Source organism: Phytophthora infestans, genomic scaffold, assembly GCF_000142945.1.
Source record: "Phytophthora infestans T30-4 supercont1.26 genomic scaffold, whole genome shotgun sequence".
NCBI classification, from domain to species: domain Eukaryota; phylum Oomycota; class Peronosporomycetes; order Peronosporales; family Peronosporaceae; genus Phytophthora; species Phytophthora infestans.
The window spans coordinates 421597-448200 of record NW_003303733.1 but is presented as its reverse complement, the minus strand read 5'-3'; the positions used below and the strand labels follow the sequence as shown (position 1 = coordinate 448200).

Sequence of the window (26604 nt, the reverse complement as noted above, 5' to 3'; positions counted from 1 at the left end):
ACGAGAATACAACGCTGCCGCGGATTCGTTAGCCACTGAAGCGCTGGAATCGAAGGTCAGTCGGGTCATCTTGGCTGAAACTCGCAAGTCGGAATTGGCATCGCTGAACCGCATCCAGGAAATGATCTACGAACCGGATGAAGACTCGGTAGATGTTTCGTCACGTGGAACAGAGCGTCAAGTACATGTACTGTCAGGCAGCGAATCTTCAAAGTGGAAAACTTTCGAAAATTTCGTGGTTGATTACAGCTCACCAAAGTGCGATTATGGTAATATAGCAGTGATGACTCGGCGACAGACGAAAGCCAAGAAACGCGTCAGGTTTGCAGATGAACACTCGGAGGAGGTCTCAAAAGCTCAAGAACAGAATGAAGAACGACGAGAGACGTCCACCGAAGATTCATTCGGCGAAGATTTGCCAGACCGTCCTCACAAGACTGAACCAGCGGCATTTCCCGATGCGGAAGATGTTGACCCGGTAGCGATACAGCGGGAACGACGCAGACGGATACTAGTAGCACAAGACGAGGAACAGAAGTGGTTTAACATCAAGAAGGTACTTCAGGGCGAAGCAGAAGAGCTGAGTTACAAAGAAGCTCGAGATGCCTGGAAATATGCTGACCGGTTTGTATTGTCAGAAGACGGCGTGCTTCACTATCTTGGATTGAATCGTCGGTACGACCACGGTTGGCAAGAGGAGACCAAGCTGCGGCTTGTGGGACCAACAACGATGATTCGAGAGGTCTTGCAGAACTGTCACGACTCGCTGGAAGGAGGACATCAAGGTGTGGTGAGAACATTCCATCGCGTTAAGTCCGATTATTATTGGATCGGCTTGTATGCTGACGTGGAGAAGCATGTGAAGTCATGTCCAGATTGGAGCTCGAGTAGGAGCCGTCCACAGCTTCGTGGATACTCACCTGGCAACGTACTAGCGGAACGACCTTTCCAGATCGTCTCGATGGACTTCGTGATCCCACTACCGAAATCTCGCAGGGGCAACACGGCGTTGCTCCTATTTCAGTGCTCGTTCACGGGATTCGTTATTGCCAAGGCTATGTCAGATACGACTGCACTGAGTGTTGCCCAAGTGTTCGAAGAATGTGTGTACCGACGATTCGGAGCCCCATCATTAATAAGGCATGACCGCGACCCACGCTTCATGAGCGAGGTGTTCCAAGCGTTCGCAGAGATGATGCAGTCAAGATCAAGAGCGACTTTGAGCTATCGGCCACAGGCTAATGGACAGCAGGAACGCTCGGTGAAGTCAGTGATGGGGTCCGTACGGGTGTACGCGGAAGACCCTCTACAGCAAGATTGGGACGAAATCGCGGAGAAGCTAGTATTTGCTATTAATACTTCTCAAGACACTACGAGGAAGGAAACGCCGTTTTACCTCGTTCATGGTTGGGATGCTCAGTTGACGTTGCGGGCGATGTCGTCATCACTCAAACGATGACTCGGCAAGCAGTCTGACGCACTGGCGTGGCGGCGTGAGATCAATCGACAACATGAGGTCGCCCTCACTATGACCAAAGATTATCAGGCTGTGGAAAAGGAGCGAAGGGCTAAAAAGCATAATGATGCTCTGAGTCGACTGGAAAAAGCTGCTGTACCTCGACCAAGTGGGAACGAACACTCGGCGGACCCTCCAGAAGCTTCGGAAGAGATGGAAGATCCTGCAAGAGCTCCACCGAGATCTCTTTTTGAGATTGGGAGCCGGGCGTGGTTGTACATGGAACGCGTCAAACCAGGCTTGACAAAGAAATTAGCTCACCGATGGCATGGACCTTTTCGGATCAAACGCAAGGTGGAAGAGTTTGCGTACGAGCTGGAACTGCCTGACCGGAGTGGGTATCGCTTCTACCCAGTAGCGCATGTGTCAAGACTCAAGGCTGTCAACGAGTTCAACAGTCGACCGAACACTCGGTTGGTACTTGACGCGACTAATGAAGCAAGACTCGACTTCGATGAGGAGCTACTGCCTGAAGACTGCTGGGAACCAGATCAAGTTGCCGGTGAATATGAGGTCGAGGCCATCCTCGACGACAGAACACCCCTGTCGACGAGCACGGAGCGTGCTGTACGCGAGTTCAAAGTCAAGTGGGTTGGCTATGACGATACAACTTGGGAGCCATCATCAAACTTGTCATGTGGAGGTCTGCTGTACGACTATTTGCGAGCCAAGAAGAGCGAGAATCGGCTGCAGATGGCGCAAGTGGCGGGCGAAGACTAGCGTGACTGGATCACGTGTGAACTGTCCACAGGGCGATGCAGCCTGTGGTAACAGACGAAAAACGTTACTGCAACAACAAAATTGTATATGCATTTGAAGAACAACATGAACATGATTACGCTGTGGGAGTGGATTAAGAATAAGAAAACACGAATGCCGACCGCGGAGCGACCACTGAAAACGAAGTCACGCGGGACACCTCAACAGTTAGCTGAGATGCTGGAGAACGTCGTAGAACGTGCAGCGAGGATTCAAATCGATTCCAAGTGTCTGGCCGCGGTGGCCAAGAGGGTCAACGAAGTCGAGTCACCACTCTCCTTCTCCTCTTCATCAGGAACCTGAGCCTCGGCAGCTGGAGCTGAAGCCGGACCCTGCGAATCCCCGGTACCAGCTTCAACAGGAGCAGCAGCCAGAGCAGGACGTGGAGTACCCGGTGGCGAGTCAAACAACGAACGCCAGCACGGAATCAGTTCGGTTGAATCGAGAGACGGGTCAACGACCACGCTTCGGTACACGCTCACGAAACGCGTACCACGAGGATTGAAGAGCTCCGGATTACGCTGGCACGGGAAGTACGTAGTGTTGTACGGGTGCTGATGCGGCGCATTCATCCATCCAGTACGCCATGGCTGACGAGCGTCGAGAGCCGGAACTTCGGAAAGCCAGTCAGAAGTCCGAGGTGCGAACAACAAGTTTTCAATTGGGTACCACGGCTTCGACGGCTCCAAAAGCAACTCGGGACGAATGAATGACACGCCGGAAGCACTAGATGAAACCGGGTCACGACTCCACGCCATGTACTGCTCACGGTACTTGTTACGAAGACGATCGGCACGACGGTCGCGCTCACTGAAGAGCTTCTTTAACACAGCTCTCAGTTCCTTCAAGCGTTCCTTGTCGTGGCCAACCTTTTTAGCTTCTTCAGCGAGACCTCGTTCAATACCAGCTAACGGAAGCCAGTGGAGACGCTCCCACAATGCGAACCCGAGGTCACCTTGCTTCCCGCCGTCACCCCGAAGGTTCGCCCAGATCATCTTGAGACGGGTCTCAATTGGAGCACGTTTGGAGATGGGGACGCTTGGCTTGAAGTCAACAGTGTCGAAGAGACAAGCTTGAAGAGGATAGTGCTTCCGAAGCTGCTGGTACGGGTGATCAGGATGCGAATAATCAAAGAATGCCTGGAGACCCTCCAACGTTGTACGCACGGTCACCTCACCAGCTGGTTCGGGAAGCGTTAAGCTCAAGAGTCGCTCGAAACACCTTTTGGCGCCTGGGTCGGTAAACTTTATGTCCACATACGGAAGAACCCACGGTGGCAGGGTGGACGAAGCCGGCACCGTAGGGCGAGTACCAGATAACACTCGGTGAGGCAACGGTTCAACCGACGGTGCACCACCACGACGCGGCACCGAAGTGTAAGTTTCCGTAATAATGCGTCCAGGCCCAGCATCGAGAGTCCAAATAGGCGGACGAGGAGACACTGGAACAGGAAGAGAAGATGCTGGTGCCGGGGGACTTGCTGGTGCTGGGGGACTTGCTGGTGCCGGGGGACTTGCTGGTGGCGAAGGAGGCGGACCGGCAACGATGATTGGGGAAGTCATCATCGGCGAAGGATTTGGCCGAGGTGGAGTCGGAGGAAGAGCTGGACCAAGATTACTCCAGTTCCTATTCGAATCTTCAACATCTTCGTCATCGAGTATGCTTGAATGATCGGTGGGGGGCGGAACATCACCGCCACCACTGGGAGCATCAGGAGAGTCATCCACCGAAGGTTCATTGTCATCCACGTCATCTCCATGGTCGTCATCAGTATTTCCATCATCATCAATCTCCATCGAAACGTCGGGCGAAGACACACTTGGTACATCAGTCGTGGGAACAGTCGGAACCGACTTCGAAGACACGGAAGCTAGTGGAGCAGCTTCAAGAGGGGTAGACCCTGCTGTAGAAACCACTCCCGAGACTTCAACTGCCTTGGATGTCGTGGCAGACGCCGAAGCAGACTTGCCTTGTGGGACAGTCTGGTCCGACTCTTCACCTTCGTCACTCGAGCCAAACATGAGCCGCATTTCCTCAGCCTCGCGCAGCGCTTCTTCAGCAGCGCGTATGTCGGCTGGAGAAGGTGAAGGCGTGGAAGCTGGTGGCTTGGCCACATCGTGTGGACCCTGAGGCGGGGGCGAAGGCGCGTCAGGAGAACCGGGAACATCGTCGTGATCCCCAGGGTTCACATCTTTACCCGAAGGTTCTGTAGCGGTTTCTTGAGCCGAAGGGACACTACTGGGATCAGCAGTTCCCATGTCCACGTCACTCTAGTCGCCGCTGAGGTCGACTACGGCGGGAGTAGAAGAAGACGTTGACGTAGTAGGTGGCGTCCATGAGCTTGGAGAAGACGGTACAGACTGGGACCGAGTCTTCATATGACGTCTGGGCGACTTGGCAGGAGAACGAGGACGAGATTTCTTGCGCTTCTTCTGGGCCGCCATCTTCCACGCCTTCGGACCGAACAGCGATCGACGAGCTGACTTGGGAGTTGAAGTGTCGGCAGGTGGCGCATCACCGAGACCGGCAGCTGCCATCGAAGTACTGGCCTTGTCCGTAGGGATTGGAGCCTTGTCTTCGTCAGAGTCTTCCGACTCGTCGTCCGAATCCTCGCCACCTGGTCTAAGACGCTTATGGGATTTCCCATGGGCCACTTGGTGAGCAGCCTTGGCCAAAGCCGCAGGAAGGGCTTGAGGATCATCTGAAGACGCGGTGGCAGACTGAATGCGACGCAAAGCGACTAACGTCTCCTGATCCAAGTCCAGCGCGTCCAGGTCCAGCTCACCCGCAGTCAGACCTATCACGAAGGATTGTGAATGAACGTTAGTTGCTGAACACACGGTGGAAGGAGCGACCTTAAGAGCGTACCTTCAACAGCCAGACGAAGTACCTCGGGATCCATCCCTGCCAGACTCACGTGTGCACGGAGGGTACGATTCGCTTGAAGGAGGCGAGTGTTACGGTCTTGCTGGTTTTCAAGGACCTTGAGCGTGTCGTTATCAACGTACTTGCCTTGGGCAAGCTTTACCAGAAGGAGGTGAAGCTTCCGAGTCTGCTCGGTATTCGCTCCAATAGAAGCCTTGTACACCTCGCGTTCGTGAGCCAGCTTCTTCTGCAAAGTGCTGATGAAGACGTCCCGAGCTTGGACCTCACAGTGAAGACGACTCAAATCCTCTGCGTATCGCTCCATAGTGGCTTGAACACTTGCGAGCATGGCGTCGTTCTTGGCGTTCGACTCGCGAAGAATCTTGATGTTGTGATGTAAGGCTTCAATCTCAGCGTTGGCAGCCTTGACGAACGTCTCCGCGTTCTCACGGGCCATGATGTGGGGCGCCACCGAACGTACGGCGGCAGCAGCCTCGGATTGAGCAAACCGCAACTGACGCTCCAAGTCAGCAACTCGTTCTGGTAACGCCGACAGCGCGTCAGGAACAGGTTGTATCGCAGCGAGGACATCATCGAAACCAACGGCAGTCTCGAGGCGACGCTGAGTATGTATGTCGCCGTGGAGAGGAGGCGCAACGCTGATCTGCACTTGGTGACGAGCCATTGCAGTCAAATACGGGATTATCGAGGTCATCATATGATCGACCGATGCCTCCGTATTTTCAGCCAGCATGGCGCGCAGCGAATCTTCGGTGACTGGTGGCGGACCACCAGCTGGGGCAGGAGGAGCAGCAGGAGCCATCTCCGCGGGTTCAGCGACGACGGGGAGTGCTGCAGGAGCTACCGCAGGGAGTGAAGAGTCCGGGGCAGCGGGCGCCGGGGGCTCGGTTGATGACGCTGCTGTCGAAGGAAGTGCAGCAGACTGAGGGGCGTTCGAACCCTCGGTCTTGCCCTCCTGAGAAATAAGTCGAGTGATACGAGGTGATGAGCAAGGTACCGATGATTCAGGAGAAGGATGGGCTTACGTACCTCCAGCTGCTCACGTTCGCGACGTCTACGAGGATTGAGACGCTGAAAAGCGTCGGACACGGCTCGATTCAGACGCTTGGACATACGGTGGCGAGATGGTGAATTGAAGAATGAAGAAATGTCACAACGGGCTCCAGTACCGTGGCTTCCATTGCGACAGGGGCAGTTGTGGTGTAGTGATTTCTCCGTAGTTGCGGATTATCACCCGTCGACAAAGACGTGACACCGCCCAAGTTGTTCAAGCGACGAGCCCTCGGTCAGGTGATGTACGGAGACGCCAAGGTACAAGGGACTCGACGGCGTCACTCCCGAGTTTTCAACAAGTATCGGATACGGGCATATGTCACTGAATCCAGGCTGTCCTTATTATTAATAATGGACGGGCCGGATTCGCATTCAGCGGACCATCTACGGTACGAACCCTCAGTGGCGGTTGGGATGAGTTCGCGGAAGACTCAGCGACCCTTGAAAGGCACGTTCATCGTCTGGGACAGGGCGCGGACCGTTAAAGATGCTCATGCGACGGTGCAGACGACGCTTGGCATGCAAGAAGATCCATAACGGATCATTGTTCACTTGATATTTGTATACTTGATTAGGACTTCTTATTAGGAATAGACCCGAAAGGGTAAGCTTAAATACAGAACAGAATTTCCACTCAAGCACACAGAGCGACGTCCGGCTTCAAGGTAAGCGTCAGGTCAAGCTTGTTTGAGTGTGTTATGCCTGTCGGTGAACTCGAAGCTCTGTAGCGAGGGTTCATCCGGCAAGGCCAAGAGACTTTGTGTATTGGCCGATTATTATCGGGAGGTTTTACGTGACGGCTTATTGTTGCCTATTTGCACGACTGGGAGTGCTTTAATTGCCTCCCTTTTATTTCTTCCAGCCGAGTGTTGAACACTCGGTGATCTCGTAAAAGGCTTACCCGTGCCTGGTACCCTTCCGCTGTTGGGACCACGAGGATTCAAAACACCTGCTAGCTTTGCTCGTGCTAGTAGCGTGTTCCTTTTTTTACTGGTTGGCCTATATAAGTAGTTTACAAGGTCCAGTTTGTCCCGGTGCAAGGGCAGAACTGGGGTCTTCAGGTCCGCCCGAACGATCGTTTACTATCCTAGTAGACGTATTGTTGTGGGAACATCCTAACTACATTTGTAGCTAGAGTTCACGTGGGATTTCCAACACCACAGTGCTCTCGGACCCGGCTTCGTCCTCACTGCCAGAGTTGAGCTCACGTTCCACGAACCGAGGGTTCGGACGATTGTCTGAGGCCGATGGCGACGGACTGCGGCGCTTGCTCGCTCGTTTGCCCACAGCCGCGTCACCCGAGGAATCGATCGCCTCGGAAGCCACCTGAGTAGCCTCCTTGAGTGCCGAGCCTTTGCCGTGAGGCTTAGTGTTCTTGGCTTGCGCCTTACCGGCCACAATTTTGGAGCGTGTCTTAGCCCCGCTTTTTGCTGTGCCACGAGGCATGGTAACGGTCGAATTGGAGACCTAGACGAAGAGCGCACAGGTTGCTGCTCGAGGCTCTAACTGTGAAGTGAGCCTCCGCCCCGCTCGCGCGGCCAAGTCGATGGTTTCCGACTTTGAGAATGAGAGTTTGTGACGAACACCTCTTCATTCTGATTGATCGGTAAACCGAACCTAAGTGGGGGAGGATGTAACGGGGTACGTAGCCCTAAGTGTACCCTGGTTACATGAAGTGTGACACTTCACACTTCAGGAGTATGACACGTCATACTTCGGGATATTTGGTACAAAGTACCAAGGTCGTTCAAAGCCAACCATTGGTTAACGACATTGCATTTCTATAGGTGACTTATAGTTTGTATTAAACCCAAATTTTATCTACCTGTAAATATACTCGTTTACAATCTACCTTATTTAGGTCACTTCGCTCTCTTTTGAATAAAGAGGGGACCTGTGAGCTGCCGTTCACTGAGAGTTTGTACACTCTCGGAAGATAACTTCCTCTAGCGCAAGGTGCTGTGTGACCCCGTCACAAGGACGCTCTGGTAAATTAAAGGTTTCTTTCATGGGAATGCTATTGGATGGCGTATCGATGTATATAAGGGATACGAGTCGATCCGTGAGAAAGTACGGAGTATTAGTTCGAGATCGACACTATTTTAAGTTTCTTCGGCGTCTTGTCCAATTGAGACTATCTCATAGTTAAACACCCCGGAATAAGAATATCTGAAAGCTTCTTTGTATTGTAAGAGGTGGAATTAACTTAAGTATTCTAAGCTGCCGGTCATCAGGAGCCCCACAATTATTGAGGGCGTTTTCCAGGTCTAGCCGAGCGGATTGTCTGTGTTCCTCCCAGCCAGAGGCTAATGGTAAATCCAAAATCGGTGAGGTTTTAATATCACCTAGTAGACCAGCTAATACAAAAACATATTACCTAATATTTTCTTCTTGGACTAAATGATATTAGTAAAAATCACCTCAATATTTGTTAATTCAATATTATGGTTTTCATAGATTGCGTAATCGGCATTAAACGACCAATCATATGTTGTCAATGCTCGACTAGCTGAAGTTTACAATTGTCAGAGTGACCGGCAAGGTTGGTGTGGTGTGTTGGCACTGCTGAGCGCATTAATCTAGCGTCACAGGCTGTAGGTTGCTGAAACGCTCGATCTTGACGAGGATATCGGCATATAACAAGAACAGATATCTTGATTTCGCTCCAACCGTTTGCAGTTTTCTATCTCGATCGGCTTTGTCTCTGTCATAGTAAAATACTAGAGAAAACACTCGTCAGTTATAAAGTCTGCCATCACTACTGTTGGCTTAGCTTGACCGATAGAGTTCTTTGGTGAGCCCTCGATTCACAGAGGGTAAGGTGACAAGAAACGTTACTTAAGTGGGAAAATATCATAAAATATCATCTTGTATCTAATTTTAATCAAATCTCTGAGTTAATATTAGCATATAATGTTACCATTTGAAAAACTGAGCTAATATTAATATTTAATATCGGAAATAGTACTATTACTTTCAATAATATCGTATGATATTTGGTTACCATTACCGTTCACTTGCTTCATGCGATGCTTATGCATCCCAGTGATTACGCGTACTTGATCATTGTCGCAAAACCGACACACTGCGCGACAAAACGGTTAGGACGCCCACATTTATGGTCATGTTTTTCTTTTAGGAAAAGTTAGGCAACCCTCCAATCAATAGCTGATGTACGACGCGAACTGGATGTCTGAGCTTAACGTACTTGTAGGCTGGCATCCAATCTTGGTTTTGGCTCGCGGCTAGCTTTTGGGACAAAAATCTTGATTAACTCTTTTACTGACCAATACATCCTTAATATTTCCAAGGTGAGAAGCAGTGCTTTTCATTCCGCATTTCTTCGTGCAGCCTTCAGTTGATCCGATTAAAAAAATGCGACTCTCACGTATTCTCCTCGTCGCGGTTGCTATGGCTCGACTCGAAAGCGGCAATGCGGTGTCGGACCGTAGTGAGGTGATACCTTCGAGGACAATCGGCCGGGCGCTTCGCTTTTCTGCGAGCATCGAAGGAACAACTCATCGTGTGCATGACGAGGAAAGAGGACTATTTGACTTCTTCAAACGCAGGTCCTTCAAAACCAACATGAAAGCAGCATACCTGTATAACGCGAAGGTGTACGACGATATTCTCGCAAAGTCTGGGGACTACACAGCATTTGGGGCGTGGAAACAAATGAAGTATTCGGAGAAAGAAATTTCGAGAGCCATGAAAAAGCTTGGTAAGAACCCGGGCGAGATCGAGACTGTATTGGCCACCTTTCGCCTGATGGCAAAGGCGAAGCTGAAGTAGAGTAACTCTGCGTGTACGGAAACGATTCCTAATGAGCACTCATCCAACTGCTTAAGCGTGAGACATCGAATGGCATATTATTTTTCTGACTCTTCATTCGCCAGCACAATTCGGTGGCGCCTCGACACTGAACACAATGTCGGTCCAATCGGATAACCTGTCTACACCGTATTAATCGTTTGAGCAGGATTGCTCAGCTTTTGCTTTTCCCGCCCGAACTGGTCACTTCGCCAAGTGCATCTCCACGAAGAAAGCAAGAGGGCTACACTTCAGGATATAGGGCAGGTTATATAGAAGGCTCTGACGTGAAGAGAGAGGGGCGGAGAGGCTGACCGAAGGTGCGTTTGTAGTGCTTGCGTGTGCTGGGCGTTTTGAGTGAAAACTAACTAGACAGATGCGATGCTGTTTGTTAAATGGAAACAGAGTGGTCCCGTTGTTGACGTGCTGTCGTTGACGATTAGGTGTAGAACATACAAAGTAGTTTCCTAACTGCTAGTCGGAAGTTTTAAAACTCCCAGTGACTCTTTAGGCCGTCGTCTAGCATTCAGCCCTTCATTATAAATTCACTTCTATTTTTTTACTTATGAAACTCAAGTCAAACAGCGAACATTCTGCTTGTAGGTAGATCAAATTAGAGCGAGAAGTCCTGGACTGGTGAGCAGGGATCCCAAAAAACAATCATTCAAAAAGTACATTCGAAATTCTTATTGTAATGACTAACTCCTGGCCTGTCAGAATTAAAAAGCTAGGTTTGGTCCTATCTGCATTACCAGCACAAATACAACGGTCAGTTGATATCACAGCAGCTCCACAGACTCGCCTTCCTTGTAGAAACATTGCATTGGCCGTTGTAGACTGATTGGAGATCCACATTCGCTTTTTGCAACGAATATTACCGAAATGGTGCTGATTTCGCTTACTCGCTAGTAGCGAGTAGCATGATTTATTATGCTCGCCTGTGACGCTTGAGATGATCTTGTTTCTCAAGGACAATCTTAAGCATTTCAGAGAAGAGTGAACATGTACTGTATTTGGGCGTAAACTACACTGGGTACGACAAAGAAACGTAGCAGAACGAGGGTGTTGGCTTTCAGACACGACGATTGACCATCCTCAAAGTTACGCGCGCAGCATTCTCGCGCTGCCCTTCACTAAGGCAGCAGCCTTCTCGGCCGCGCCGGGAACGCTGTCCATCGGATAGGTCATGTGGGCCATCGTGTTAAAACCATTGCCGCAAACCGGGTCTCCCATGTTGCAGAACTCAATGGCCTTAGAACCGTAAGTCGAGCTGGAGCTTTCAATGGTCTGGCCCATGAGCTTAAGCGGATTGCCGAACGTTACCACAGCTTTGATGCGCGGTGCCAAGGTTTCTGGGATGGATTCACCTGTGCCAAGCATGGTCTTGATGCCAAGCGAGATGTCGGTGACACTAGCGCCTTGTGAGTACCCTCCAAGCACGAATACCGTGTTCGGGCACTCTTGCGCGATAGACACGACGTGGTTGGTCATGTCGGTGGCGCCAGGCCCAGCGCTAGTTTGATCCATGGAAGCGAGGTAGCTGACCGCATATGAGGAAACGCTCATACCGCCGAGGTTCTCGGTGATCCCACTGACCAACGTCTCGCCGCAGATACCAAGTCCTGGCATCTCGCCACTTCCACGAGCGAAGACAACATGCACGTCGGAGCACTGGGCTTGGACAACGTTGGCTGAACTGGAGAGAAGGAGAGAACCAACGATGACGGTGCAGGTCCAAGCAAGCTTCATTGTTGTTGCAGACTTGTTCTTGATACTTGCGAGTTGAGTAGAACGAGCGAAATTGAGGAATGGTCGAGTGACTTATCTGTGAAGGATGCATGCTCTGGTAGAGTGCTGCATGTACACTGTAGTACACTGTTCGTACACTGTACATAAACGCGCATATGCTGCTCACAATCGGTCTTATCGGTGGCGTAAATACACAGAATGCACTTTGCATCTGCCACGAGAGAGAAAAAAGAGAGAATACACACGGCCATCAGCTCTGATGTCTTTTAGACAGTGGAAATGCATGTCAAGGTTTACGGTATGGTCTTCGCTAGCCAATTCCTTTTGCTTACTCTTGCATGCAGGTTGCCATCGAACCTACTATTATAAAATTTATATTTAATGAGAGTGCAATTTAATAGATGAATCAATTATAGTACTCGCACTGAATATCGACGCATCATATGTTTTACTGTTAACACGACACAAACCAAATGGTTTTCGCACGCGGTGCTCACAAAGCTGCATTGTACTACTTGTTCGAGTTCAATGTGAGGCTTCTACAATTAGGACCTCCCCCCTGTGTGAGGCCGATTCAATTGGGATCGATGACCAGGCCCATGCTAGTAATCCTGATTACCAGTTGCTCAAAAATGAAGAATCAGCTTCTGGTAAGCTTTGCCCGCAATCACACGCTTTTTGAGGAGATCTCGAGCTTAACCTTCGCTTTCATCAGCACGCACACACCAACTTGAAAAACACGCTCACTAGGTAATGCCGTGCGTTGCTCGTGAAGCTCAGGATGTTGTCGTTTCCTCACTGTAAAAGCGTTTTCTTCTTAGCTGGTATAAGTAGCGACAGTTTTTCCACAAAGCGAAGAAAATCGCACTATAATAGCGAGGCGCTTGTTTGTTTAGTAATTTACCTTCTTCAGTGGACGCTAACGTAACGCGAGCGAAGTACTTCCATCAACAGCTTTGTCAAACAACTGATTTAAAGTGTGAGTTTCTCTAACTCCAAGACTCACTCATTAAACGTCCTCTGAAAGCACAAGCCAGTCGTTGATGGCAGCTTACATTGCTTCGAAAACAAAGAGTCGAACAGCTCTACCGTGAGTGTTTTGGCTACATATTAGGTTGCTTGAATGTCGTTCTTATCCGACTGAGTCACCGAAATTTCACAATGCCGTGTTACACACGGGGAAGCTCTGGATTTTTTTGTGTGAAAACATCCTACTTTACCGGTCCGCTAAAGAATGACCCGTTCATTTATCTTGCGATAACTTTAAGTCTGTCGAATAAATGTAGACAGAGTGAGTTTCATGGTAAAGCTCTTTATTCGCACTACTCCCAAAATTTTTGGCAGCGTCAATCTCGAACATTCAAATGATCACTTTGTAGAGGCTGAAGTTTTTCTTCGTAGCATCGTCAAATATAATCAAAAACAAACTTTAGATATCCTGACGAGGAGGTCGAAAAGCAACCTGATTCGTAATCGTTTCGAAAACAGCCAATCAGCTTGGCATACAAATCTGCTAGTGATGCATTTTTATCCAATCAGATACGTAAGAAACTGTACATGGAACAATCAAACACACGAGGCTTTTTTAAAATAAGCACTCTGTTAATTTCTTGAAGGACCGGAGAAGTCATATATACTAGTATGAGCTTAAACTAGCAGTAAATAGAATTGTTAAGTGCTACCAGATACTTGTACCTACACATTCTCAGAATTAGAACTACTAGAGGATTGGGCCGGTTGCGTAAATATTCAATTCGGTAGAGTAATACAACATGTGCGGGGAAAATATTTTCGCTAAATCAGTACAATCGTTGGTAAGCGATCTCGGGGGTTGGACAAGAAGCCGGATGCGTAGCTCACGTAACCTTTATGGGGGGGGTAGAATTCGGCTTGCAAGCTGCACGCTAAGACCTGTGTATTTGAACTGTCAGATCGTTAGCTCCTAGTTGACGCTGGACGCTTAGCTCGCATAACATGAATTGAAAAGGTAACAAGGCAGTCGCCGATGACGGTACCCAGGCAGTCGCCGGGGGCGGTACCCAGGCCGTCACCGGTGATTGATATGACGGAAACATATCGTGACGGGTATTAATTGTGAATTTGAAGAGAAAAAAGATCGCCCGGTTGATGCTGGTCGTTTAGCTCGCGTAACATGAAATTATTGCGCCTTTAATTTGCAGACTCAAGCCACTTTCTTTTATTTTCACTTCCGGTATGGATGAATGTCATCAATTCTCCGACCCTACTTAACTTTAGTATTAGAATTAATCACCAATCATCCCTTTTTATTTATTGGACAACCAATCGTACGGTCTTGACAAAATGATTTGGCCAATCCAAATGGAAAGGGTTAGGTTGGGATTCGTTGGAGTTGGCTCCGACATTTCGGGTCGGAGGGAGCGTCCAGTTATTAGCATCATTTTACAGACTGTAAATCATTCACATATTTATCGAATAACGTGAAACCTCCGACATCTCCGACTCAGTATGAGTCTCAACGATCTTGCGCCCGCCAACACGAAGCGCGCCCGGGAAAGCGCAGCACGCTCGTTTCTAGCGTTTCTAAAATACGAAGATGTGACGTGGGAATACTTGAAAGCGTCTATGAGCCGCGATACGGTCGCGCTGGTTCTAGAAGATGTGGTGGACAAATTTGGCAAGTATCTCGCCTTTAAGGAAGGCCGCAAGGGACAGCTACTAGCTCGACACTCGGTGATGCAGTACTACCGACAGGTAAAGAACTGGTTGCTGGACCAGTTTCCCAAGCATCGCGTCGCAGTAGAAAAGAATTTGCTCAAGAAAGGCCAAGTGCTGGAGCGCTACTGCATGAAACGCGAGACAGGAACGGTTTTTACAAGCCCCCAGCATGCATGAAGAAAGCTCTTTAGCAGATGACCGAATACTTGTATTCAACTGCAACTTGCGCCAGCGACTACCAAGATGCGGCGCTCTTATGCTTACTCTGGTATCTCTTCGGGCGCGCGTCGGACCTGACGCTTCTCCGCAAAACGAGTCTGACGATTGGATCCGGCGATATATTTCTCGTTCGGCTCATCCGGGTCAAGACTTCCGAGGAGCAAGGCTAATGACTCTTCCCAGACTCCAGCTTTACCACGTGTCTGTTGCTTGCCGTTGCCCTTGCGCTAATCACGCACTCATCACCAACAGCGGCACTTCTAAATTAGCTTCCAGAACAGCAGGGACATTCCCTACCATCTCAGACGCCAGCTGCACGTCTGATTGACTTGATCGACCATCCTCAAGACGCACCAAAGTATGGTGGACAACCGAAAACGGTCGACGCCTCGCCCGGTATCCACAGCAACGTGAATCGCGCTCTCGATCGAGTCATGGGTAAGGCAGGTGTGAGTGATAGCCTGACTTTGCATTCCTTTCGACGTGGAGGAGCGCAGCACGCGAACGGGTCAGGTATGTGCGTCTAATGGATCTTCGATATAAGCGTGTGGAATATGACGTCGACCAACAAGGCATTCGCATACGTCTTCAAGACTCCAGCCGAATATCACAAAATTGCCCGAGCACTGAGTGGCCACGACCCTGCGAAACCGGTAGCGCTACTAGCCTTGGACTTCTTCGACTGTGAGACGCAAGCGAAGATCCGAGCTGTCGCCTCTGTGCTGTTTGGTGCCTCGACTGGACTAGATGTGAAGGCTTACAACATAAACGCACGCGTCGCTAATGCCCTCATGGCATACGTGCTTTTCCACTATCCATCCGTGAAAGGCCTGAAGTCGGACACCATAGATGCCAGCGTATCGAGGCGTATGCAGTTGCGAAAGGGGCATCCGTGAATGAGCTCCTTGCATGGTCGTCTCACCTGTCCAGCAACACAAGCCCGGATGGGAAGCCGAACATGCTAACCCCTCCAATTCCTTCAGAAGATATAACGAAGTACCCAGTATTGCGTCAGCAATCGGATTTGATTAAACAGTTAATCCAAGTCAAACAAAAGCTTGCCGCCCGACCGTCTACCATGGAGTCTAAGATCTACAGCAAGCGCGAACGAGCAGAATCAGCAGAGTCAGGAGACAACACAAGTGAGAGAGCGGTCAGCAATACGCAGTCAGTAAAGCGAAGACGTACCTCTGCAGCTACGAGCTTCAAAGACGCATGGTACTCCTCGTTCGTGCAAGAACCTCGAATGTGGCGCTCGACAGAAGCGGCTACAAAGCCCACAAGGTCTACCTTCATGATGATCGTGACGTTCATGAAGATGTTCCTCCCCGAAAGCTTTAAGTCGAACGAAACATTACCAACGTATCGCGATGAAGCGCTGGGCTTGGGGACACAAACAGAGGGAAAGCTGCTAGCTTTCCTTCCAGATCACAAGATCACCGCTCGTGGAGCCCAAAATGTCTTGAAGTCCATGCGCAAGATCCACTAGAGCGGCATTCTCAACGATCATATCCGTAGCTACAACCAGCTTCACGCTGCGGGACGCATCACCGACCCTGCACCTTTGCATACAAATAAAGTCATAGCGTTAGATTACATCCAGTACTAACACGCTAATTGCCTTGTTTAGTCGTTTCCTATCAATTTGCTCAACCTTGAAATCATTCTGCAAGTTACACCCCACCTTACAGTCCGACTGCTATTCATGCCAACGATCAAGCCGACCAAGTATCATGTTAGCTCTTGGAAAGGACTCAAGGCCCTGTGTATCACAACAGGCAAGGCGTACAAGCTTCGCCTGGATGATGAGGCGATTCGCCACCTCCGACTTACCTTGAACACGATTGTCGCATCACCAAGCCTTCTTCTCGAAGGCATCCAAGCCGCCTACGAAGTCATGAAGGAGCGGAAGAAGCGATGGGCTGGCCTTGACGATGTTCGCGAATGTCTTGTCGAGCCTCCGCCATCTAAAGATGACGACGATCCTGTAGGCGGTGAGAAGAAGCACCACGTACGCAAGGTGATGACGTGGAAGCGCGAGAAGCGGCAGACGTACTACATCGTAGACTGGCAGCCGACGTGGGAGCCGAGGGAACACATCCACAAGTCTGTTGTTGTTGCCTTCGAAAAGGAACGCCGCCTTCTTGTTCGCAAGCGCTTCTTCGAGGACGAGGCTGTGGAGGACAACTCACTCAACGACGCAGAAGGTAACGCAGAGTAAGCAGTAAGGGCTAATACTGGGTGTATTACATGCTTAAAAAGCATTGCCTAAACTTATGCATTGGTAGAACCGTATTGAACACTAAGCTTAATCTCCATGTGGAGCAGCAAAGTTAACCTCGTTACAGAGTACACGAAATACACATATGAGTGCTGCGTCAAACACAAAGCTTAACTTCCTTTCAGAACAGCAATGACAACCTTAACGCAAGCAAGCACACAGCGCATAGACAACAGAGGTGGCCACATATCGCAGATACAAGAAATATACAAACACGCAGATAATCAATTTAGCGGACCGATGATAAAGTAATAGCGGTTGGCTAGCGGTTGGGCGACTTGTCCCTTACCAGAAAAGTAACAAGCATGAAGCTTTGTTTATTTTTATCGGCTTCACAGGCGAGCTGTTTAGAGACAACCTTACTGATAAGGGTTTACCCACGTAGCAAGTCGTTGCTAATAGTAACTACGGTAAAAAGTGCCGTAAAAAGAAATGATCTGCTTCAATTAGTGGACTCCGATTTCTGACCCGGGGCCTCACTTCGCTTTTGCAGAGTAGAGCGAGCACCCATCCGGGCTTGAAAAAATGCATAACCAGTAAATTGTCGTTTTCATAACCCACAGGCCGTTTTAGAGCTTAAGATTGCGGCTACAAACTCACTACAAACATATTTCCGGCCTCGCCTATCCCAAAACCTGCTCACCTAAGCTTCTTACACAACTAGTACACAAATTCATAGCTTGAACACAATTATAGACTGCTTTTGCTACGGTCGGAGGTTGTTGGAGGTCGGAGATTTTATGCTAGGGACTATTAGGGCAAAGCTTCATCGTAGTTTGATACCTGTGATGATCTGATACAAACCGTCTTTTTATAAGCTGTCTAGCTTAAGTAATGTATATTTTTGCGTGTTGTACGACACACATTTATCTTGGCGAACTTAAAGCATTTTGGTTTGTACGTACTTCATTTCTGACGCCCTAACAGGAATAGGTTATTTGTCGGAAGGAATAGAGCTTGCTTCCTAGATCATTTTCTTAGCATCTAATAAATACTACATCAGCATATTCCTGATATGCTACGGTCAAGTAGTACATACAGCCCAATATAGATTTATTCGGCCCATCGGCCTTATAAAATCATCATTTCGAATCGATGACTTGAGATTTACTATCCTCGCAGGTGAAATCACCGGAGATAATTAATTCTAGCAGGTTCTGTAGCTCCATATTTTTATATTGGGTTGAGCTTTTTTATTTTTTAATATTAAATATAGAATTCACAAAAGAGCGCACCGATCCCACAAAGTCATTTTTATCAAAAGCGCATTCCAAATCTAAATATCAAAAATCGCCCAATTCTCTGGTTTGTCAGCGAAATGTACTAGAACGTACCTAAAAACGGCACCAATGCGTCACACTGTGAACGACGAAGCATGTATTTGAGTTTTTACGAGAACTGCAAACTATTTTAATAATAATAAATATTAGTTTTAAGAATATGTAAGTCAAAAGTGCTTATACTGCTCTATGGTATAAAGCTTGTATGGAGTTGTGGTGGATGTAGCGTTGAGCTCAATAGTAGCAACACAAAATGCAGTTTCCGGTAGCCTAGTGCCAGAACTGTGCGTTGTCCCGGACTCGGCTGTGACTCCCTGGAGACAATTCGTACAAGCGTTGCCGTAAATCACGCCACGGGATCGATAACGGGGTCTGCAGTGTAAAGGCAGTAATTTGTGGAATCACAAGTAGCTCAAAATGAGTGCAACCTTTGCTTCTAGCCCGTGCAAGGGCTCTCAAGCGCCATGGCTTAGCCTATCAACATCGACGGATTCTTGAGTGAATGTTTTCAATTGTCCAAAAACGAATTCACTTTCTTTACTGTATACATGCATAGCTCTGACTTACTTTCCGAGATACACTCGAGACCGCTTACTGCTACTACCTGTATTTCAGCCCCAGTCAGCAAGCAGTCTTTTTTGTGGTAACGATTGATCTCCTAATATGTCGGTTATCTTCATCTCCTTTCATGGTGACATCGACGCACCCTAGCCGACGCCGAACTCCGACTCGCACATTCACACAAAGCCATCTTTGTTTGACAGGGTTCGTAGCGATGCAGTGCATGTAGAAAATGCTCTCTGGATTTTAATCCAGAGTTGTTACAACGGAGGTCTGAATTCTTAAGCCAAAGCACCTTTTACATACATAACTTCATCGAAAGGTTGCAATCATTGCATATCGGAAGACGATGCCGCTTGTAACTCCGTCCACCTCGAGCACAATGATGGTCACTCATACAAGCAACATCCTGCGGAAATAATCGAAATTACGTTGAACTCTATTTTTATCTTTCGTTTAATAATGGAGCTCTCGTAGAATGAACTTTCGCCTCCCATCATACTGGTAAAAATCTGTATTACGTAAGTGTTGGCTAAAGATTGGTTGCTTGCAGCAATTCCCAGCCTTGGTTGCTCCTAGGAGTGCATTTCACGGCCATCATTCTGTTTGATTTGTATTTCGTATTGAGTTACAAGCCACATCCCATTTCGTGTGGAAATGATTACTACGGAGTATATCGTACTGATGGTTGATGCGGATCTTTAAGCGATAGACCAGAAAAGCTGACAAAAACAATCCCATATTAATACTTCTTTATTATCACGGCCATTACATTTATGGTGATTTCAGATACTCAAAATTTTCCAGTACGCATTTAAGCATTTTTTTTCATCGTGCGAAACGTGTCAGCTTGCTCATCATAGCCCTACCGACCAGCAAAATAATAATTTTAATGTATTCGAAGATTGTTATCCAGAATTATACTCGAACAGTACAACTAGAGAGGAAGTATGGATAAGTTGGTTCTAACGGTGTCTAAATTTGAACTCAATGCTCGATTATATAAGCGAGTTTTATCGTTTCATACTTTTTAGCAACGTTAAACGAATCGAGAGTAGAGCTATAGCTTGTTCGAGGAAGTAAATTGGGCTCAACGATGAGTACTAAGTATGCATTTTTTGCGGCTTCGTGCTAGACATAATCGTTCTCGCCTTGTCTACTATTGGCTTAGACTTAAGTTGTATATTACTTCTATGTCGAGAGTCGCTTGCTTTACATTGTGCGTTCTTGGAGGGAATATTTCTGTCCTAAGCTTTTATCATTATTTTCTCGGTTTTATTAGTGCCTACTAAGCCGCGTGGATTCAGCACTAAGCTCACAGTAAGCCGCGCATTCACGTGAGAGATTCCATTTTTGAAGACATTTTGGGAAAGTGCAACAGCTATGCAAATTCATTAGGCTCCTGATTTAACTATATATACAATACCCGTGCTGACCTCTCATCATACGCACTCTCGACTTAAGTTTGTCTGGCTTGCGTTATCGTGTAAATGTCTCTGACGACCAAGGCTTTAAGCGGGACTGCATCTCCCCCTTCGATCTGGATTTCTGCGCCTACGTAGTGCATTTATTTGCGGACTTCAAGCCCGCTCCTGTATATAGCGGGGAGAGAAGCTTGGATCGCGCTTCAACTTGCAGCGGAAGCTGTCCTTGTTCCAGACGGAGATTTGATGTGCAGGTGCTGAGACTTGCGTTCAATATGTCCAATTAGATTGGCTCCGTGGCTGTGCAGCGCTACGTTTGACGATCTTTGAGTAGGGCTCCTCGCAATCGAAGCGTCATTCCTCAAGTTCCTGCGTCGCGCGCACATCGAACCCTCCATGCGTGCTCTAACCGGACTTTACCTGTCCGCGGCCTGCAGCCTCTTCGGCCAAGCACTCGCTTGGGATCAACAACCCGACGGCTACGAGGTGATCGACGGTCCCGATGGCCCCGAGGTTAGCTCCGAAAAGGTACGTATTCGGAACTGATCGGATTAAAGATCAGGATTTGAGACCTGAATTATGAACAGACTGAAACCAAAGAAAAACACTTTTAAAAGGGAGAAGATGAAGCATTTACCGAGGTATTCTGGTTGCTACACGGACATATCTACAACGTAGCACTAGTGAGTGTACTACCGTCCGCTGCGGGTGTAGCAACTGCCTCCGGTTCCTCCAGTGGAGGATCCACGTCGCTGTCAACGTCAGAGGGGATGTCCACAACCTGTGGTAGCTGAATGACCTCGCGAGGGCTCGCCCACGAGGAACATCAGCCACGCGGCGTACGTACTCAGCTGATATAGCCTTGATCACCGTCACAAATGTCGCCATTGAAGGATGCGGGGTTGGGAAACGTGTATTAAGCTCCCTGTTAAACCTCTCCAGGGGATTATTCGTTCGTGCGACCAACTCGTTGTTCATGCCGAATACGTTCCAGATATCGATGGTATACTGCTCCAGCCAAGTGCGGGTTGAAATACCCCCAAAAATCGGCCCATTTTTCAGTAGAGTAGGTCACGCCAGCTTGAGCACAGCGCAACTTGATCTCACGCTTTACCCACTTAATACCTCGCTCGATGTGAGCAGGATCAATCACCGTCAGGGTGTCTAGGACACCACGTGTCATTGCAATCAGACACTCTTCCTCCGGAATAGCATAGCGCTTCATAGCCCGTCGGAGTGCTTGTTTCAGATGAAACAAGCACCCCAACATAATTGCGTTCGGAAACCGTGTTTGTAGTGCGTCCAACAGTGGCGCTTCGAAGTCACAAACAATTTCGGCCGGTTCGAGTTGCTGGTCCGTTGATTGTACGATAAAATGAATCATATCCCAGTAGGCGTCGCCAGTACGCGAGGTGCTCAGAATGTAGAACACCGGCACGAACACTCCAGAGACTCGGTCGTGGACCATGAACACAACGCACTGTGCGTAACCCTGCGGGACACACCGAAAAGTGCTATCCACAAACAACGTCGTACCATGATAGCGTAGTAGCGCGACCAGAGATGGATGCGCCCACCCAAGCAAGCGGGAAGGCTTGTTCAAATCGTTGCGGTTAATGGTGACGTAGTGAAACTGGAAAAAGGAAAGCTCCTCGTCTAGTGCCAATGAAAGCGGTGGAATTTCAATAGAGCCGTGAACATTGCTAGAGTAATGCGCGCTTCTTGCTCGGTGTACTCGTCGGACAACTTGTTGCTCTGACCACCCACGAACAACGTTGGGATTGTCAGCTGAGTAGAACTGGCGTCGCAATTCTTCCCACACTTGGCGCACAGGCCAAGCGACGTGCTCAATCGCAAGAAGGTCGGCTTGAGCTTTCATCTGGTCCTCAACGTTGATGACGACGTTGGCAATGGCTTCAATGCGGCATGTGTGCAGCTTTACAGCAGCATACGCCATCGATGCAATAGTAAACTCCAGCTTCCTCTGCAACCTTGGCGAAACTTAGAGCATCTGTACACAATTTTCCTTGAGGACGACCATGCCTTGCAGTACTTATAGCCCTTGTAGAAGCATGTCGTCATCTCACCACGTCGTGGCACAGACCCCACATCATTTGCGAGTTGCTGTCGAGCTTGCTCGAACAGCAACTCAGTGCTAACGACGTCCTCGACCGGCTCAGCTGGCTCCACTTCGCCATCCTCCGGCGCGCCCTCAGCCGGCTCAGCAGGCTCCACGTCGGCATCCACCGAATCGCCCTCGTTTGCCTCTCGATTCATCTTCTCGACTGACCAACGCATAAGCAGCCTCGAGGCTGAAGAAGTGCGTGAACTTACCAATCATTTTCAGATCCCATGTCAGATCTCCAGTAAGATAAATATCTGATCTAGAATCTGATCAGTTCCGCATACATACCATTTGGGAATCTACCGGCCCCGAGTCCGTGGACGCATGACGTCGTGACTGGACCGCCTGGAAGAAAATGGAGCTGATCACCAACCGGTACAACCCGAAAGACTCGTGCAACGTGTACAACATCCAGCAAACTCAATGGACGCAGCAGAATTTCGTGCAGACGTTTCTTATGATGAACGACCGCTCCATCTACGATCGCGAGACCCAGCAATACACGGTGGACAAGTACGTGGATGAGATGCAGAGTCGTGTTGACCCCATTGACAGTGTGTTGATCTGGCCTGCATACCCGAACATCGGTGTGGACAGCCGGAACCAATGGGATCTCCTACGAGACCTTCCCGGTGGAGTCGAGGGCGTCAAGGGCGTCATCGCTGACTTCTATCGTCGAGGTGTCCGAGTGATCATCCCGTACAATACATGGGATATTGGAACTCGTGACGAGTCTGGAATGGAAGAAATGGTACGCATGTACAACGCCGACATCACGACCCTAACGGAAGTAGTGGGTAATGGAACATTGCATCGCAGTTTTTTTTTCCTTACCGTAATTTACCACCAAGAGACCACCTGAGAGCGAAAGCAACGTCTTTTGGATATTAGGGTAAGCTTAGCTTTAGACTCGCTCGACCGACAACATTCAAACTATATTTATAAAACAATAGATAATTTTATTATTATCTTCTCTTAGCCACCAATCAGGAATAAGAAATCAGTCAGCGCCGCCAACTATGCTTTAGATCGTAAGCTTTGAATTCTGCGATATGGTTAGATAGAAACTTGTCGAAGCGTAGTTGCCACACTGGATGGCTAGGAGTTCACACTGGATAACTATGAGTTCTCAAGCTTGGCTAAGTACTTCGAGATAGATCTCTCCTCACGGTGCCATTCGGCATGAGCAGCGGATGCACCATACGATCCGAATCGCTTGTTGCATCGTGGAGCGGGACACAGCAGATCAACTTCATCTTCTGACGACGAACCCGAATCCTGGTTCAAGACCATTTCCAACACAGGTGCGCGCATTTTAAAACCAGGAAGCACATCACCACCGTCAAGATCTCTCCACGCACTGTTGTTAGAGCATTGTACGTCTCCATTGTCGTCGAGATAGTACTCATACATCCGCTGAAGGTCTGGGCATGGGTCGATCAGCCAACCCAACTGGACGCCGTGCTGGAAATATTCATTTCGCATCTTTCGATCAAGAGCGCTGAGTTTAGAGCTTCGACCAGACAGCTTATCAATCTCAACAACAAAGGTGGGGACAAAGGGTTCACCACGATACGTCCACATCTGCTCACGAGTCAAATTCCTGTCATCATCTCGCGGTGTGTATGCCACGTCGGGCATTCTCACGTTGGGCTTTGGGGGACGCTGCTCCAGAATGAACGCCCCTTGCGAGGTTGTCACTCTGCCTCCTTCTCCAGACCACTTTGCCCAATTTCCGAGGAGCTCTGCGATCTTGGCCGCCACCTTCTCATTGCCATACACGACAATTCGATAGGGACAGAAGCGGCCTTCGTCGATGAAGAACGCCGGCTGCTCGCCAAAAACGGGGTTCACCAAAGGACCGAGCTTCTTCGCGTGATTATTTAGCTGCTCCAGCTCCACTCCAGGATAGTCCTTGACGTAGCACAAAGTCGTCTTCGTTTCCAAGTCGCGCACGAGTCGCGTAAGGACGTCTTCGTGAGGTTTTTGCTTGTCCGCCATCGCTGCTTTTTCTCACTGGTTGCTTTGTTGACCAAGAAATTACACGATGTGGTCAACACTTTTCAAGGTCGGTAGTCGTCTGACTTTCGGGTGACTGACAAAAATGTGGAGCCAAGGCCTCATTGCAGAGAGCAAGCGACAAGCTTAATGCGGCAAAGGATGCCGGAGCTGTTTGAAAAGCGTGGCATACTGCTCGCCGTAAGACCGCAGGGGTGCAAGCGATATGTAGATTAGTAATAAGCTTCGAAGTAGGCATAAAAAGTAATGAATGCGGAGCTTTACCTTCTATTTTAATATTTTATTACTGATAAATAGTAATTTACAAAGATGACGTACTCACCTGAACAATACGAACTTAACAAAGCGAATCAAAGCCGTATAAAAGCGGTACTATCTAAAAACAAGTCAAACGCGACTGGCTAAGCAGCGATAATATGATGAGAAGAATCGCGAAGAAATCCGTGCTCGTAAGAAGAAGAATTACTTAAATAAATCCGAACTTAACCAAAGCGAACTTAGCTGATTATTTAATTTTTTTCTCAGATATAAAGTCAGCTCTAATATAAAGTCGATCCTGATACAAGATCCGATAATTATAAAGTCGATTCTCACGAGATTAATATAGACGAAGATATATAGGCAATATGTTTGCATACCAACTCGCAGGATTAAAGAGATTTAAATATCCAAGCTGTCAAATGGGGTAGCAGCTACAGGGTTAAGGTTCGAGGTAGAACTGGTAAGATGGTATATGTTAGCAACAGCTCACGTTCAGTCAACAAGAAATTGGTGGCTAAGCAGTACAATTTTTCAGTTGAAACCCTTGAGAAGCATATGCCGCCTGACTATAAGGCTGATCACAAGTACCGTGTTTAATCTGGGAATCACACCTATATGAGCGTATCGATGCAACTGATTTCTACGATAAGCTCGAGAACGTTCTTTCGAACCAGCCAAGTGCTTTTAAGGTACATATTGCTCTTGGGTACGAACTTGTGAGTAAGACCGATCCTGATGATACTCGCTACTTCTATCCGAATCTCGCTAACACTTATGTGTTCAATAAGCCTGTCGCTATCAGCAGCAAGGCTGATATTCGAAAGAAGGTGATTTCGGATAGTCGGTCTACGGAGTTGGCTGACAAGCTGAGCTACCCCAGCTCTGGATATAAGCTAAAGACGATCACTGCATTCAAGATTTTTGTCTACCATCGCGACCATGCTCTTGGAGATAGCGAATCTGTAATTCCTAAGGCTATTCACGAAAATAAGCATGTAATCAACTTCCCCAAGACTAACAAGAAGTCATTCGTACAGTCGATCAGTACATTCTTGAAAATTGGAGCCATCTCACCAAAGTACTGTTTGAGGTGTTCTGGTGTTCAACAATCACACACAAGAAAGCCGAATACCTTGTCTGATTTGATGTCATCGATTATACCATCATACGCTTCAACCGTAGTCAATCGACCGCATGGCATCTCATTACCAAGGATCCATAGGTATAGAGCGTTAGCGTCGTATCCGATACCTTTCTTACAGACCTTACCACCGTGAATCTTCGTTTCATTAAGCTTAGCGTAGCGATTGAAGATAATAGATGGACCTCCAGTATTGTTGGCCTTCATCTTAGAGTAGATATTCTTCTCCTCCTTGTCGATCGCGTAGACCAGTCTATCCGAGTTGAACTCAAGCAACTTCTTAAACCGAAACCCCTTAAGCGACATGTCTTTTCGAGCGGTGTTGCACTTAGCGCAGCTGACCAAGATATTACTGTCGATGTGGCCAACATTAATGTTGATACGATCCGCTGAAGCGGTATCAGCAGTCAGCTGACAGTTGCATAGATCACACAGATACTTTTGCTTTTGCAGCAATGTGTTCACGTGCTCGAGTGTCATACCGAAATTTCGTTTTGCCTTAGCATCCTGACTCTTGTAGCCAGACATGCGCTTAGCTGGAAATTGGAATGCGTTAGCAGGTTTCTTATCCGGATACTGGAGATTATTGAAGCCGGTCTGATACATGACCTTCTCTGAAAGACCAGGTAGAGACACTCCATCTGCAAACACATCCAGATCGAAGCGCTTAAATAGCTCTCGCTGAGCCTTGATATCGAAGCGCATAAATAGCCCTCGCTGAGCCTTGATAGCTTTGGTGAAAGTAACTACGTCGAAATTATTGTACCAGATCAGTAGGACTTTGATCGATTTCATCTCGTAGTAATCCCACACGAATTTCACT

The 26604-nt window shown here is 48.4% G+C and overlaps 3 protein-coding genes across 3 annotated transcripts; 1 reads left to right on the top strand and 2 right to left on the bottom strand.

Annotated features, from left to right (window-relative positions):
* Nucleotides 1–9589: 9589 nt before the first annotated feature.
* On the top strand, nt 9590–10006 carry PITG_12402 (secreted RxLR effector peptide protein, putative; the record flags this gene model as incomplete). The annotated part of the gene is made up of 1 exon (XM_002900256.1): nt 9590–10006. The coding sequence occupies one exon, from the start codon at nt 9590–9592 to the stop codon at nt 10004–10006; it is 417 nt and encodes a 138-aa protein (XP_002900302.1).
* A 1119-nt stretch (nt 10007–11125) lies between these two features.
* Nucleotides 11126–11773, bottom strand: PITG_12401 (cutinase, putative; the record flags this gene model as incomplete). The annotated part of the gene is made up of 1 exon (XM_002900255.1): nt 11126–11773. The coding sequence occupies one exon, from the start codon at nt 11771–11773 to the stop codon at nt 11126–11128; it is 648 nt and encodes a 215-aa protein (XP_002900301.1).
* An 11929-nt stretch (nt 11774–23702) lies between these two features.
* On the bottom strand, nt 23703–24361 carry PITG_12399 (uncharacterized protein; the record flags this gene model as incomplete). The annotated part of the gene is made up of 2 exons (XM_002900254.1): nt 23703–23720; nt 23819–24361. The coding sequence occupies 2 exons, from the start codon at nt 24359–24361 to the stop codon at nt 23703–23705; spliced, it is 561 nt and encodes a 186-aa protein (XP_002900300.1).
* Nucleotides 24362–26604: the final 2243 nt, after the last annotated feature.